The sequence below is a fragment of the Zootoca vivipara genome, chromosome 4 (genome assembly GCF_965207765.1).
Source record: "Zootoca vivipara chromosome 4, rZooViv2.hap1.1, whole genome shotgun sequence".
NCBI lineage: Eukaryota > Metazoa > Chordata > Lepidosauria > Squamata > Lacertidae > Zootoca > Zootoca vivipara.
Window position 1 is genome coordinate 81825079 of NC_142587.1, and position 16380 is coordinate 81841458.

Below are 16380 nucleotides of genomic sequence, written 5' to 3' on the forward strand. Positions count from 1 at the left end.
ATTTCTTCTCAGAAGTGGATTCCCCCCCCTTTCTCTGTGGACGATAGTGGGCCTGCTCTGATTCTAAAGCAATTCCTACTCCTGGCCATTGAGTCCACAGCAGTGGAACGTCCTTTTCTGATCAACTATTGTGTTAGGTAATTTTTATGCAAATTTTATAATAATAATGAAGTGGACGGGATCTGAAATTAAAAACTTTTAATTGAGTATTTTGAGACAAATATAAAGGAGTCATTTTTTCCTGAAATGTTAATAGTACTGAAACTAAAACAAGGGATGAGAGAAAATATGAAAATCAAGAAACCCTTTTTATATAGTATTGATGGAGGTGTAGTGACTTTCTTCACTGAAATCTTGTGAAATAAAGATAGGGGCCTGATACTGAAAGAGATTTGCATAAAGAAACTCCTCTTAAAGTCTGGTGTATCTCCACATCTGTGTATACTTCTGTCTCGCTGCATTTTTTTTTTGGTGGGGGGGAGACAGTAGAAGGGGGATTACAGCTAAATTGAGGATTTTCTTGTATTCGGACATAGCTAAGTCCAAAGCATTAAATATATAAATCACAAGAGACTTGGATTTTAAATTCTTAAATGTCTTCGAAGGCAATCTGTTGATAAGTATATTCATACTGAAAGTTCAAACTGTGAGGCTGGCAGAAATGACCAGAAAGATAGAGGCTTAAGCCTTCCCTTCCTTGATGGTATATCAAACATATTTACACACTGGGCAAATCAGAATTGTAACTTAGTTAGCTTTACTGAATACAGAAGCATTCAAAATTTGTTTTATAAAACCTTTTAAAAAACAATGGATATAGAATATTTAGAAGATCAGTAATACAATAAACCAATATTGTGTTTAAAAATGGGAGCTTCCCCAAGTTTTTTTGGGCCAGCAGGCATAAGAAACAGACGTAGGTAGCATGTAATACCCATTTCACATAGGAAAAACTGGTGATGCTCAAAGCACCACCTGAAACAAAGCAAACCACCTACACACCCGAAAAAGCAGGCAACACCCCCTGGAAAAAGCAGGCTACACCAAACCTAATCAAAACTTTATTTTTTTTTTTAAAGGTGGGGAACAGAGTTCCTAAGGGCACTATGGTGTTCACAGACACTATAAGTATAATATACCTTTAACACAGAAATTTATATTCTCACTGCTTGTCACTTTAGGAGGGGCTATAAATGTCAGGGGTTGCCAACACTGAACCCACAAGCAAGCACCCCTGCCCACCCCCTGGTCTGCCTTGGTGCCTACAAGGTGCTTTACTCTCCCTCCCCTCTGGTTTGAAAGAAGCACTCTATTGTAGCCAGTGTGTTAGGTTTTGCTGTGTATGGTGCCCATAACAATTTCTCTAGTTTTCAAATGAGCCCTCAAGCCCGTCCAAAGTTGACAACTCCTGATCAATGTACTTCTGCAATCTGTTCTAGCTTAGCGATGCAGTGTGTATCTGTAATTGCGTGGCGCACAATTCACACATTCACTGGGGCAGATATGTGTAACAAAATTATTGATACATTTCCATGCAATTACTAAGTACCTTTGGGTGGGGAGCGGGCGAAGAACTGGCAGGTTGGTAGGGATGATATTGCATAATGAAGCCAATTGCACAGAAAAGGGAAGGTGGTCTGATAGTGCATCCCTTTACACTGGCATTGCGTGTTTGGGGTAGCTTAATCTTTTGAAAGAGATTTAGGCCACCTTTCAACCATAGGTGGCTTTCAAAGAATAAAGCAACACCAAATGTAATGAAAAATAGCATTAAATTTTCTCAGATACACATTTTTGGCAATTTGCAGCAGCTGTTTCACATTGTTGTGCATTTAATGTGTGGTAGGATTACTTCAGTGCGATTTTTCATTCCTTCTGGGGACAACCTGTTGCTCATCATTCCTCATATCCAAAGTGATATGACTTGTCCGCAAGGGCAGGCCATTGTGCCTTGTTCACTATTCAGAGCAAATGCTTGCTTATTGTGCAGGCTGCTCTGTTCCTACATATATATATGAAAGATGGTGAAAATACCTGCAGGAAAGTGGTGGATGGGATGGTGTACTTCTATTCTAGTTTTAGTTTTCTGAGTTGAGACCAAGCAAACTATATTCTGCACCATTCATTATGCATATAACGCTACACAGGTAGCTAAGACACTTCAACGGGTGTTATAAAAATGTGACTGGAATGTGAGTTGTACCTCTTTTGGATTTCAGTGCAAGAATTAGTTTTAAAACTATTACCTAATTGTAAAATTTGAGGTAGCTATTAGGATTTGGGTTGAGGGTAGCTGGAAAAAAATGAGAAGAAGCAATGCTTTTTACAAGCCTACGCAATTCCCATTCTTTATTAAAAACAGCAACCCTGGTTTAGTTGAAAAGGGAATATCGTCAACAGACTATATATATATCTCTTTCAGCAAAACTTTTGACTTGCACATGACAGCTTCCTAAATAAACTTGAGAAATACGATTGGAAAGGACATAATGGGGCTACAAAGTTGCTTGAAATACGGCACATAAAAGGTAATCATTTTAATGGATTGATAAAGAGAATGTAAGTTGATATTGAACAGCTTCAATTCCAGGAGTCAATCTTGATTTCAGAATCATTGCTACGCCTAAGGAAGGAATAAACATCTTGCTAAACCTTTGGGGGATAAAGCAAACATGACAATTTAGTTCTGATTGGGGAAATTATACTGATCAATATTACTGAGCAGTACTGAGTTCACAACACTTTTAAAGTTTCTCAGCTCTTTTAACAAAACCTTGTTCAGTCAGTATTATCCACATATTGCAGATCGGCTGTTGAAGTTTTAAGAGGATATCTGGTGTAAGGCAGCCCAATATCATTGTCATCGTTTATGATGCTTTTACTTCTGCGATCAGGAGCAAAACATTCTTCTAGTGGCTCAAAAGATCAAACAATGTGTATATCTAAAAACTACATCTTATGATAATGAGATTAAAGAACATAACAAAATTTAAATAACCATAAAAAGGAGGATATTGGCAAGCTGGAAAGTGTGCAGAGGAGGGCTACCAAGATGATCCAAGGGTTTGGATACTTAAGTTTTATGAGGAACAGTTGAGGGAGTTGGGTGTGTTTAGCCTGGAAAAGAGGAGAGGAGATTCATTAGCCACTTTCAAATTGGCTCAGTTGGTAGAGCATGAGACTCTTTATCTCAGGGTCGTGGGTTCGAGCCCCACATTGGGCATAAGATTCCTGCACTGCAGGTGGTTGGATTAGCTGACTCACATGGTCCCTTCCAACTGCAATTCTATGATTTTAAATATCTAAAGGTCACATGTGGAGAATGGAACAAGCTTGTTTTCTCCTGCATTGGACGGTAGGACCTGAACCAATGACTTCAAGTTAAGAGAAAAGAGATTCCAGGAACAACTTTCTAACTAAGGTCTGTTTGACAGTGGAAATGGACTTTCTCAGGAGGATGTGGACTCTCATTCCTTGGAGGTTTTTAAGCAGAAACATAGATTCTTTAGTTGAGATTCCTGCATTGCAGGGGGTTGGACTGGATGACCCCCAAGCTCCCTGCCACCTGTGGAATTCTATGGTTCTATAAAGTTAATAGGATAATCAAATAGGATAATTAAAACATCTCAAATAAATATACTGTGCTTTTCCGTGTGTAAGATTAGGTTCTTTTCTTTAAAAATTATGCTAAAAAGTGGGGATCGTCTTATACATGGATAGTGCATAGTGCAATTTTTGTTAAATTTGAGTTGCACCCCCCCAAAAGGGGGGGGCGTCTTATACGCAGAAAAATACGGTACATCAAAATTAAACACTCCATTAATAAATTATGGTAGGATTTTGCAGTGTAAATACGAGACAAACTGTTCCTCTCAGCAACAACCTCCTAAACTAGACCTCACCCTGATTGTCTTAGTTAGTGCACATAGAGCAGCAGGAACAGTATTTGGGTTGGAGTCAGTCAGGGCCCCGCCATCTCAAGTCAAGTGGAAATGTGCCAGTCAGCAGAGACTGCGTCTTGGAGGATTCACAGCTAGGTGGTACCTTCAGTGAATTTGGGCCATTCCGTGAAAAATGAGCCTGATAAGAAAAAAATTATTTTTAAAATATACTTATTTTACTTATAGTTTCATTAACTAAACATATTAAAGTTCAATATTCCAAAGGAAAAAAGAATTTGAAATTATTTTTTTCATGAGAAATTTGAGCTTGAAGTTTCAGTATCACTTTTCTGATTGTGTAGCTTAATTTTGTTCATTTAGGTTGGCATTATTTTTTAAAGATAAACAAAAATTGTGGTTGTCATTGTTGGTATATTATTAAAGTGAATAACTTTGTCTACACATTGGACTTGAAAATTTTTAAATAGGTAAGTTATTTCTATTTTATTTTTATTATTGAATGGGATGCTGTTTCAGTGTCCCACCCGTGACAGCAAAAGGTACAAAAGTTTATTTTGTGATAAAACTAATTTATAGGTTATGTTTGTTTTATTGTGGGAGTATGTATTAGAGTATAACACACCTATCAATAATAAAAATGCAGTTAATTAATGTAAACACCATGAAATTTTAATAATTTTTTTCTGTCCCACCCGTGACAGTTTTCAGCTTGTTTTATTAGGTTGCTAACTGTTGTAGCTTGAGTTAGTGATTTCAGCAAGTGATTTCAGCTCTCTGCAGACAGGAGACAGATTCCTCATGTAATAATTCTTTATTCTGGCAAACAAGACTGAGGGGACTGAGGAGAGGGGAACTAGCTAGAAAGAGATACATTTTGGAGGGAACAATCTCAAGCAATCACAAAGCTGCCTTTTGGTGGAAACCAATAAGACTAAGGAGCCAAATGCAGCTGCTTGAATGAACCAATAGTAGCTGTTCCTTCTGGAACAAAGGCAGTTACCGTTACTTTACCCTAATGCGAATACATACAGTAATACAGATAATATAACCTTTGAATCAATACACAAAATGGGAAAGACTACATCTGCAGAACGTATGAGAAAGCTGCGTGAAAAACTAAAACAAGATAAAAACAAATGTGAAAGCTTCAAAGAAAAGGAGAGGGTCAGAGATAAGAAGAGGCGAGAAAAGATGAAGTTGGTAAAGAATTTGTCTGCAAAATCACTTATGGAATACAGACGGAAAGAAACTGAGCGCAAAAGAAAGTACAGACAAAAGATAAAAGAAAAAGAATCTAGGCCAATTGGCGACACTACTATTCCAGAGATTGGGTCATTTAAATGCCCACAATCTCTTGGAAAGGCTGTTACCAAAGTTAAAAGAGTGTTGCCATTAAGTCCACGGAAAAGAATAGCCGTGTTACGAAAGCTTGTGTATGAGAGTTCACCTCAAGCGTCAAAAACACTATTTGATAAAAGCCCTAAACAGAACACCAAAAGTTCTATTATTTCACAAGATAATATCGCAAAGGTCCATGAGTTTTATAATTCAGATGATATTAGCAGGCAGGCACCAGGAATTAAGGATGTCAAATCTATTAAAGATCCAACAAGTGGAAAAAGAATCAAAATCCAAAAGCGGCATATGAATATGACAGTCCAAGAGGCCTATGCCTTATTTAAGATTGATAACCCAACAGTTGAAATCAGCAAATCAAAATTTTATGAACTGAGGCCTAAAAATATTGACTTAGCTTCTCAAATGCCACACAATGTTTGCGTTTGCAAATACCACGCTAATTTCAATTTCCTAATTGAAGCCATAAGTAGGAAAGACATTTTTTTTCCTTCCACACATTCTGATCTTTTGAGCCTTACTTGTTGTGATTTGGAAAATGAAAAGTGCATGAATGGTGAATGCAAAAAGTGTGTACTTAATTTGCACACCCTAATTGATGAAGACTTAAACATGTCGTCTGAGATTTTCTGGAAGCAATGGAAAGATGACTGTTCTAGCCGGCCTAAGGTTTTTGAAGCAAAAGGAACCATAGAAGAAGCTGTCAATGAGCTACAAAATCAATTTAGTAAATTTAAGAAGCACTTCTTTGTAAAGCGATTACAAGCTAAAGCTTTCAAAAATATGAAGGACACAGTAGCTGATGATGAGGTGATTCTTCAAGTGGATTTTGCTGAAAACTATTTGGCAACATCGCAAGATGAAATCCAAAGTGCACACTGGACCCACAACCAAATCACAGTATTTACTGGTTGCGCTTGGACTCAAGGCAAAGTACGTTCTTTTGCCGTGGTTTCGGATCACTTAACCCACGACAAATACTCAGTATATGCATGCCTAAAAGCCATAATTGAAGAACTTAAGAAAGAATTTAACAGACTGACAAAGGTCAAAATCTTTTCTGATGGGTGTGCTGGTCAGTTCAAAAATAAGTACACACTGTCCAATCTGTGTTTTATGCCTGAAGACTTTGGTGTTGATGGGGAATGGTTTTTTTTTGCTACATCCCACGGCAAGGGTGCCGTGGATGGGATTGGTGGATTAACTAAGCAAGCAGTTTGGAATGCAGTGAAACAAAGGAGAGTAGTAATCAATTCAGCATCAGATTTTGTTAAATGTGCTGAAAAAGCAGTACCAAGAGTGAAGTTTGTCCTTTTAACACCTACTGATATCAGTGCAAATATGGCGATGCTAGATGAGCGCTGGACTTTGGTGAGGAAGATTCCAAACGTGCAGTCCAACCATTTTTTTAAAGCTAAAGACAAAAGAAGTTTAGTTTATGGACCTTCTTTTCAAAAGTCCACCCACGTAGTCTTCACAGAACTGTTCAAGTTAAAAGTTTCTGATGTTTACAGAGATTCTGATAGTGACACAGAAAAACAAGATGGTGTAGCAAGTTGTACAAATGAAACAGATGTGCCGGTGGTTGGAGTGAAGCCGTTTGTTGATGGAGTGACTATTGGGACATATGTTTTAGTTGAATTTGAAACAACTACAAAAAGACAAAGAACCAGGCCTACTAAATATAGATATGCTGCAATATGCCAAAGTAATGTTGAAGATGATGGAGAAGTCAAGGTGATGTGTATGCGAGCAGTTAACAATTCTGGAAAGCTGTTTCAAGTTGATGAAAAAGACATATCATATGTGCAGTTTGAACATATTCTTAGTATCTTACCCCAACCTAATGTTAAACGAGTCAGAAGGAACATTTTTTATGAATTTACTGAAAATGTAGATGTGTTTGAAAGTGGTTAATTGGCCCAGAGATGGACTAGAAGAAAATATTTTTAAAATAGATTTTAATTTTAGTAAATACAACATTATACTTTGTAGGCTATAGTAGATAGTAAGTATAGTAATAGCAAAAGGTTTTTTTGTAATTATTCCATTTTTAACAACCTTAATTGTATGTTAAATCAAGTGTATGCCAGACGCGTCCCACCCGTGACATTTCATTGTCCCACCCGTGACAGCATTTTTTCCTTAATTTTGTATCATTAAATTTCTTAACCTAAATTTCTGATTGCATAGTTGTAACCAATAAACATTGATTTAAACAGATATGCTGAGTTTATAATTGATTCACCTCCCAACTCACAGAGTTTTTCCATAAATCAAACTTATCTCAAGCTCCGTGTCCTTTTTTTGTCCCACCCGTGACAATACTTTAACATTTAATAAAATTGTCAAAAATATCCATAAAAATAATAAAAAATTAGTAAAATGTTCAGTATCTTATTAAGAACATAGTTCAAATTTTGGTTGTTAATTTTTATGTATATTTACATTCTTACACATGTGTGAATACCAAAAAACATGGTCCAAGTGTCCCACCCGTGACAATGGAATGGCCCATTTGTGGCTGATGCAAGATGTGTACTAGGGCTTGCTTGCTCTAGCCCAGGCATCCCCAAACTGCGGCCCTCCAGATATTTTGACCCACAACTACCATGATCCCTAGCTAACAGGACCAGTGGTCGGGGAAGATGGGGATTGTAGCCCAAAACATCTGGAGGGCTGAAGTCTGGGGATGCCTGCTCTTCTAGCCTCTTAATCTGCACTAGAGATCATGGTAGGCAGTGATAATTTTTTAAATGGTAAGTTCCAAATATAGTAAGAAAAACAAACAATATTTAAAAAAAATATTGCAGTTTTTTACTTTTTCCCCAAATTACAAATGTGTCAAGAATGTAACACCATGGCACCAGTATGAACAGCCAAATTTCACTTAGATTTCAGTAAGACAAGCATCTTATCCAAGGGTTGAGAAATAAGGCTACTCTATAATGGCTGGCAAGGGTTTAGGTACAACTGCTGCAGATTAAAGGATGTAAACAGTAAAATCGCGAGCCAAGAAAAAGTTTAGATAGTCTCAAATGTTTGAAAAGATGGGAAATGTTCTGATTACAAGATGGAGGAAGCCTGTTGATTGTAAAATCTTTCAAAGTTTAGCAAGGGAGGACTGCATAGGCATCTGTTGCCAGCAATTCAAAGTACAGAATGCTGCACTGGGAAGCTGCTTACACTAAATGTCAGGAGTCACAATCCTATATGCAACTGAAGCACATCCAGGACTTCTGCAAGTGGGTAGAAACTTGCACCTTCCTTACTTTCAGCTTGCATGCGCCTAAAAGCTCCAAGTCACCTGAAGAGCATTATGCAGGTGCCGGAGAGGTAAGGTCACTCGAAAGGCTTTTTTCCGATTTTACACTTGTGATAGCTGTTGGAAGGACTGATACCCTCCTCCATGCCACACACGCACTGGAAAATAAGCTGGGCAATGCTGCTGGTGATGGAGTTTGGTCTGCTAGGGTGTCTGGGTGTATGTGGCTCAGTTGCAAGGCTTTGGAATACGAGATTGAAACCCTGGATTAACTGGTGTTTGGAAGCCTCTTAATGTGGTCAGGAACTGCCTTAGGGTTGGCATGTTGGTCAGTTTGACCAGTCAAGCCCTGCCAGTTGGCTGCCTATTTGATCAAATATTGTCAAATGTTACATGGAGTCAAGAATGCTTCTATTAGCAGTGACAGGCATTGGGGATGCTTAACATTGCTGCTTGGGACTTGGACGCTGAAGGAGGTACAGAGCCAATTGAAAGTGATACCGAGTAAAGCATTGACATGTTTTCAACTTTCCACAACAGTTTAAAAACTGGCTTGTGTTTTGCTCTTAGTTCACTTTATTTGTTTTGAATTGATTTTTTTTAAAAAAAATCTTGTGATTGTAGACTGACACTAATGTTCCCAGGATAAAAGCCAGAGTAGAACTCAGTGAACTGACCACATTTGTAAGAATTCTTAAATAATGTTGTTAAATATTATAATAATTCATTAAGATTTCTTCTAAAAAGTGAGTTTTAATTGTTTCATAATCTGTTAATTAATTGTTTTTTAATTAGCAAAAGTATATATTTTTTAAAATATGTGTGTTTATATGTATAGTCTCTTAAAATTAATACTTAACATATGTGATTGTTATTTGACAATATTTGACCAAAGTCTAATGCCATTCTGGAAAAGTAAAATGAGAAAGCACTTTCTCAACAGTTAGGCTTTATAGCTTTCTGGATATGACACCACCACATTTCATGATATGTAACTGAGTAAATGAAGAAGTGTTGATTGTAGAAATATCACCTTGGAGACACAATGAAAGAAATGTGCTCTTTGATCTGGGGCTGGGTGTACTTCACTACCTAAAAAGACCACCACAAAATCTTACCTGTGTTTTGCAAAGCTGGATTCAATAGCCTTGTATAGGTTTAAGTACACATAGAAATGTGTTTAAATTTGCATGCTGCATCTAATTCTGCTTCTACTAGACCAGCATCCCCAAACTTCGGCCCTCCAGATGTTTTGGACTACAATTCCCATCATCCCGGACCACTGGTCCTGTTAGCTAGGGATCATGGGAGTTGTAGGCCAAAACATCTGGAGGGCCGCAGTTTGGGGATGCCTGTACTAGACCCTGGGTATGGGCAGTGTTCCACCCCCTGGTGCCTGAAACCCTATTCAGGATCTGAACCTTCTGTCACCACCCTGACCTCTTAGATTTCACCATCCATTTCCAACACGGATTGGCCTTCTGTAGACATAGGCTAAGTAGAGGATCAGTTAACTAAATTAGTAGATTCTGCAATGGATGAAATTGTTTGGCTTCTTCCATTTGAACATATTTAGTTAAAATTATGGGTGGTTATGAATTGGCTTTAGCTATGCCCTCTTTGTGGCCACCACATTCCCAGAAAGTGGGAGGGTTTATAACTTAATACATTACTATTTTTGCCTTACTACTTGTCTTTACAAAGTCACACCCATTGTTGAATGTTCCTCAGCAGGAAATGTGAGGCATATCAGTCTTTTCGTATGTGTTTCTAGAGAGAAAAGCATTGCCAGCCACTTGTGGAAGGAAAGCCCTACCCTGATAAACTGTCATGGAAGGATGTTCTGGAAAATGTAGAGGAAATTTCTCTGCCTCTCATTGTCCTCTCTGGCTGGGAAGGTGTGATCCCCTGTAGCATCTGCTAAGTTCCCAAGCAGCCTTAGTGGAACAAACGTTGATATGAAATGGGTCTCTAATCTGATGCATTGATACAACTAAAGGAGGGAGGTCTCATCGCATCATCTTTATTAAATGGGGTACCATGTAAACTATCCCTTTTGATGAATGTCCCTCATGCAGGGAAACACTGACATGCCAAATTAAGAGTAGATGATTATTTAATAAGCTTTCATTATTTTTCTTCTTATAGGAAATGGTTATGATGCTGAAGTGCAGTTGAAGATGTACTTCATGAGTGCTTTGTCCAAGGAATATAGCAGAGGAAATTGAATCCTTTCTTCAGTTTCAGGTATCGTTCTTGCACCGTTCCCCAGTCTTCTTTGGGTTTCCAGATTCATGATGGCTTATTTCTGACTGTTTTACATTTTTGTAAAGGGGAGAGGAAAATTTCAAAGGGTTTTCTTTCTTTTTATCTCTAATGGGAAGAGGAACTTTTGCCTGCTGGATTTTGCTGTGATGAGTTGTGGGCCTGTAGAAACTGCTCTGAGAGGGGCAGGTGCATATTGATCTCAATATGGACCTTTGAACATTGGGTGTTCTATGACCTCCCTTGGGATGGTGTGGCTGCTTGAAGAAACATGAATGTTCTTGATGCTGCTGTTTGCTCTCCCTTTATGCTTCGGCATTAATATTAGATTGGCAAACTTCAAGTTTATTACTGTGAATTTATCATATGTAAAACAGATCAGCTGTCATGTAATTTGCAGTTCTGGGTTGTATCTAGTGGTGGTCTTGCCTTGGAACAGAAAGCACTTCTGCTTATGCAAATTGGGGTAGACAGTTTTGCCTGTAATTTTCCTTCCTAAAGGCTGATCCATGGCAGAATGGAATATAAATGGAACATGACCAAAATTCTGTATCTAGACTCTTGTGGTTGCTGCAAAGGAAAAACCACAATTGAAGTCAACCCACTGTTTCTAGGCCAGACATCCCCAAACTGCTGCCCTCCTGATGTTTAGGCCGTACAACTCCTATGATCCCTAGCTACCGTGTTTCTCCAAAAATAAGACACCGTCTTATATTCATTTTTCCTTAAAAAAACACACACGGTGGCTTATTTTCAGGGGATGTCTTTTTTATTATTATTAAGTATGGTATTTTAACCTAGAAGGTTAAACTGCCTATCACTATGGCTTATTTCCGGGGTATGGCTTATTTTCGGAGAAACACGGTAACAGGACCAGTGGTTGGGGAAGATGGGAATTGTAGTCCAAAACATCTGGAGGGCCAAAGTTTGGGGATGCCTGTTCTAGGCTCTGTGTTCCAATTGGTATGAAGAAGTGCTATTGATTTGTGTTTTTCTTGCTTCCTAGTAGATGTATGCAAGGTATATTATGGGATAAGTTACACTATGTGGAGTTGCAGGCAATCAACTACTGTACCAGAGGTAGTCGGGACTACAAAAGGAGGAACTATTTGAGGAGGGTAAGTAGCTTAAAGCTGCCAGAGATAAAACAAGAATGACATTTAAATTTCCAGTGTGGAGATTCTTTCTGGTGTGCTTTAGACAGTTAATGGGTGCTTGTGATATAGAACCTGCCAATCATCTCTTCTTTATATAACAAGTGCTGTGTGGATTCCATGTAACTCATGATTTAATAGTGCAAGCATGAGTGCTATGTGATGGGAAAAAAGTAGGACTGTTAACAGATTTAAAATGAAACCAAAATAAAATAATAATAATGCACTTTGAGTGGTTCTCAACATAATAAAAGCACAGAAAATATCAAACATTAAAAACTTCCCATTACAGGACAGCCTTCAGAAAGTTCTGTAGTTGTTTGACATCTGATGGGAGGGCATTCCCTAGGGTGGGCGCTACTGCCAAGAAGGCCCTCTGTCTGGTTCTCTGTAGCGTCCCTTATCGCAGTGAGGGAACCGCCAGAAGGCTTCCTGAGCTGGATCTCAGTGTCTGGGCTGGACGATGGAGGTGCTCCTTCAGGTATACAGCGCTGTTTAGGTCTTTAAAGGTCAGCACCAACGCTTTGAATTGTTCTCGGAAATCCTGGGAGCCAATGTAGGTCTTTTAGGACTGATGTTAATGTGGTCCTGGCGGCTGCTCCCTGTCACCAGTCTGATAGCCGCTTGATGTATTCACTTGAGTTATAAACAAATATATGGTGTGCGGTGTTTAAAATCTCAGAAGCTGGAGTCACAGTACTTTACTGTCCTCCACAACTTATTATTTCTTTCACTGGCTACTACTTTTGGGGCTGGCATACTATCTTTCGCTCTTTTCTCTTCTCCCCCACAAACATCTGGCTTTGGAAACTAGGCAGCAGAATTGAATGTGCAAAAAACCAGGCAAGTGTGTCTTACTGCATTCTGGCCATGGGTTTTTGATTTTCAAGTAAATCTTAGATTGTAAAGCTTGCCTGTGCTAAATTGTAACCAGTAGCCAGATTGCAGCAAGGCTTAGTTCCCCATCAAGTGCAACTTGATCATTTGAGAAACAGAGCTCTTAATAAAAATAAGAATGCTAGTATTGAATAAACCACTAAACACCCCAAAATCGGTGTATGAGAAAACAGAAATAGGACAAAACCACTATAAGGCAGTGTAAAAAAAATTCACAGAAACCAGCAAGATATTTATTTGCTTCATTTTATTTTAGAAATGCTTAGATGCTTAGGAAGTTGAGGTAATTATAATCTGTTTTGTATTTTAAATTTTGTGTTTTAAAGCAGTGGTTCTCAATTAGCTAAATACTGTAGACTCCCTGTTTTTCAAGCCATGGACCCCCTACTTTTTGACAATTTTGGTATCTCTATGGTAGTTTTTTGTTATGTGAATGGTGCCACAGATCCTGGTGTGTGTGTGTGTGCAGACCACCAATTGGGAACCACTGTTTTAATTTTTGTAATTTTTATCTTGATTTTATTGTTCCTGGAGGTTTTTAAGCAGAGGTTGGATGGCCATCTGTCATGGATGCTTTAGCTGAGATTCCTGCATTGCAGGGGGTTGGACTAGATGACCCTTGGGACCCTGGAACTCTTACTATTCTAGAAGATTAAATACAGAAATATTAAACGGGTTCAAAGACAATAAAGCTAATAAAGCTTTAAACTGTATTTAAATTGCTGAATTTATAAACTTTAGATACTTCTGGATACTTACCAGTAGTTGAGTAGTTTCAGCTATTTACATGGGTAACACTTTTGCACTTCTAAATAAATAAGCACTCAACGGCCTACTTTGATATGATTGGAAATTGTAGAAGTTTGTGTGTGTACATTTAAAAAGCAAATACTGGGTTTTTTTTGGGGGGGGGGGTAAAATGTGAACAATTCAGCAGAGGTATGAAAGAAGGCCAGCTAGAGGTAAGGTGCACTCATTGTGCCAAAAGTTTTGCAAATAACTATCTTGCTAGAGATGATCGTGCAAACGTTTGGAGTTGTTGTTTTTGTTCTTAACAGGCTGGATAAAGCTGGAAAATGTCATTCAACTGTCAGTGTGAAGAATGCTTCATGGGAGTTTGAGCAGAAACTATTTGACTCCATGTACCATATTGATCTGCTCATTTACCTAAAAAAATAAATCCAGTATCTACAGTATTACGGAATGTTCTCATTAACTGCTTTCAAACAAAACTGACCTGTTTTTCTCTATTCTGGTAAGTTATTTGGGGACAATATATCCTATCAGTCTATATCAAGGTCCCAAAACTAAGGCCCAATCTAAATCCAGCCCACGGACTGTCCGGGAATCAGCATGTTTTTACATGAGTAGAATGTGTCCTTTTATTTAAAATGCATCTCTGGGTTAAATTGGGGCATAGGAATTCGTTTATATTTTTTTCTTCAAAATATAGTCCGGCCCCCCACAAGGTCTGAGGAACAGTGGACCGGCCCCCTGCTGAAAAAGTTTGCTGACCCCTGGTCTATATGAACCGAACAAATGAATTTGTTGTTTCAAAAATAGAAGCACTACTGCTTTGTTTATAGTAATCAACATCCAGCTGGGATGAATATACCTACTGCTTATACTTCCCTTTCACTTTCCTACCTGTTCAGGAGAGCTTGTTCATTGGAATCAGAAGCATTCAAAGTTCAGGTATGGTTCTAGCAGTTTTGATTTGAGGCTTTATTTTCTGCTTTGTGCAGAAAGTTCATCCTCACTGAACTGCATTCATATCACATGGAGCTTACCTCAATGCCAAATGCAACACAGATCATGCCCTGGTGGTAATCAAGATCATTCTCCAGCCAAAAAGAACCGAAAGCAGAAAGTGCAGCACTTTACAATTATTACAACATGTAGACAAATCAATCAAGTGGCCCACCAGGAGCTTCAGCAATTTTCAAGTGATAGGGGGAAGTTAGGTGAGACACATAAGTACTATCAAAGGTGTTAGCAACTGAAATTTCCTTCGGAAAAAGTATTTATAGATGGTTATCCTTTAAACAAATATGGGACAACAAAGTTTTCTGTTCCACAACATATACCAGATTGAAGCTGCCTTTTGGGACGTACATATTTCACAGAAATATCATTTCTCAGCCACAATATCTTAGTTACCACCAGTCTTTTATTAAAGCAGAAACCTATCTATATTCCTGTATTTAAACTGCAATAGCAAATGTAGCTCTGCCTGCTTTAAAAAACATTAGTTTAAATACAAACACTGAAGTAGGACAAAAGTTTAGCATCTACAATCAAGAACTAGACTTTTAAAGAGTCTTCATCATTTTAAGGGTTTTGCAACCCCACATTGTGCAAATGCTGAAATACGCAGTCTGAACTTTGAAATGTAGAATTACAATCATTGGCACAAATGCCTATATACAAATGAAATAAAACCATCTTGCCCACTTTCTTAAGCAGCACATGACTGCTAACCTGCACAAAAATTCACATGTAAAATGGAGACCAGGTAAAAAAGAAACAGATTGAACCAATTATCAGAGTACTGACTGCAGCAGGATTTCCCAAACTGCTTGATCAGAGTCAAAAAGGAAGAAGTAAACAAATACTTCCAAGAAAATAACTTCATCAACAGCATGAAGTTCATGAGGTTATGGCAGCTGCACTCTGTATGCACCTATCAGCAGCTTCACCTGTAAGAAAAAAAAATGCCATTGACCATCCAGTTAAATGCTGAAAAGGCATGGATGACATACAAGTACATGTATCTTCTCAAAGCCCTGCTACCTTCACTCTCAACAGTGATTAAAGTATGGGTTTAGTTATTTTGCACAATGAACACATTTTACACAGGTATATTAAAACATTCTGATGCATGAAGCAACTCCTAGTCTGAGGGCCCTGCAAAAACTACTTCATCAAGCAGTAGCTCTTGCATTTTGTTACCACAATACACTTTGGGGACCCTGTCAGGGTAAAAAAGCAGGGGGGGAAATTATTTTAAAATACAGACTAGTTTTATAATTTAGTAAAGGAATATATTAGTACATATTTTTTGTTTTATTATGCCTTTTGTCTGCTGGTTTTGTGTTTTTGTGAACCGCCCAGTGATCTTTGGATGCAGGGCAGGGTACACATTTAATATATAAACGTATCTGCATTGTTTCCAACCACTTCACGAACTGGGTAGATCCACTGAACTTGTTGGCGATGACTAACTTGAGCTGATTTATTTCCTTAGCTCTTCTGAATGTGAGTTGGTGGTACATGCACCTGGACTTGTATTTCTCACCTTGGCAGTAGGAGCTTCTGCCAATCGTATGAAGAGTTTGTTAAGGCCTGGAATAGGACTGAAGGAGTAAATGAAATGACTGTCCTAAAAATAAAAAAGAAAGAAAAGAGCCCATTATTCTTTGCCCACATGTAATAATATTATGCTCCTGGTTAGCTAGACAAGCTGCAAGAGAACCATAAACTTTTCACCTGCAACCCCTTTTTGAACTACGTGTGTGTGTGTGTGTGTAACTAAGCTGAG

General features: G+C 38.2%; 2 protein-coding genes across 6 annotated transcripts in view; one reads left to right on the plus strand and one right to left on the minus strand.

Annotated features, from left to right (window-relative positions):
- Nucleotides 1–16334, plus strand: LOC148686019 (uncharacterized). Of its 4 annotated transcripts, XR_015949697.1 has the most exons (6): nt 1–137; nt 2423–2528; nt 10672–10770; nt 11798–11906; nt 13898–14094; nt 16087–16334. XR_015949697.1 is itself a non-coding variant. In XM_088668305.1 (4 exons), exon 1 carries the CDS (start codon nt 4971–4973, stop codon nt 7173–7175), a length of 2205 nt encoding a protein of 734 aa, XP_088524431.1. In that variant the 5' UTR covers nt 2620–4970; the 3' UTR covers nt 7176–8594; nt 10672–10770; nt 11795–11906; nt 13898–14035. The 4 variants fall into 4 exon arrangements, 1 of the variants encoding a protein (XP_088524431.1); XR_015949698.1 differs by lacking the exon at nt 2423–2528 and having other exon boundaries at nt 2–137; XR_015949699.1 differs by lacking the exons at nt 1–137; nt 2423–2528 and adding an exon at nt 8470–8594.
- The window catches only part of MPHOSPH8 (M-phase phosphoprotein 8), a 19511-nt gene continuing 18122 nt past the window's right edge, over nt 14992–16380 (minus strand). For both annotated transcript variants that reach the window (XM_035115131.3, XM_035115129.3), the window contains 2 exons: nt 16138–16221; nt 14992–15538 (listed from right to left, as the gene is read on the minus strand). In XM_035115131.3, coding sequence (XP_034971022.2) covers nt 15497–15538; nt 16138–16221 — 126 coding nt within the window. In that variant the 3' untranslated portion in view covers nt 14992–15496. The remainder of the gene's footprint in view (nt 15539–16137; nt 16222–16380) is intronic.

Excerpts from the sequence above, each read along its gene's own strand:
- LOC148686019 (XM_088668305.1), top strand. The coding sequence starts at position 4,971 with ATGGGAAAGACTACATCTGCAGAACGTATGAGAAAGCTGCGTGAAAAA.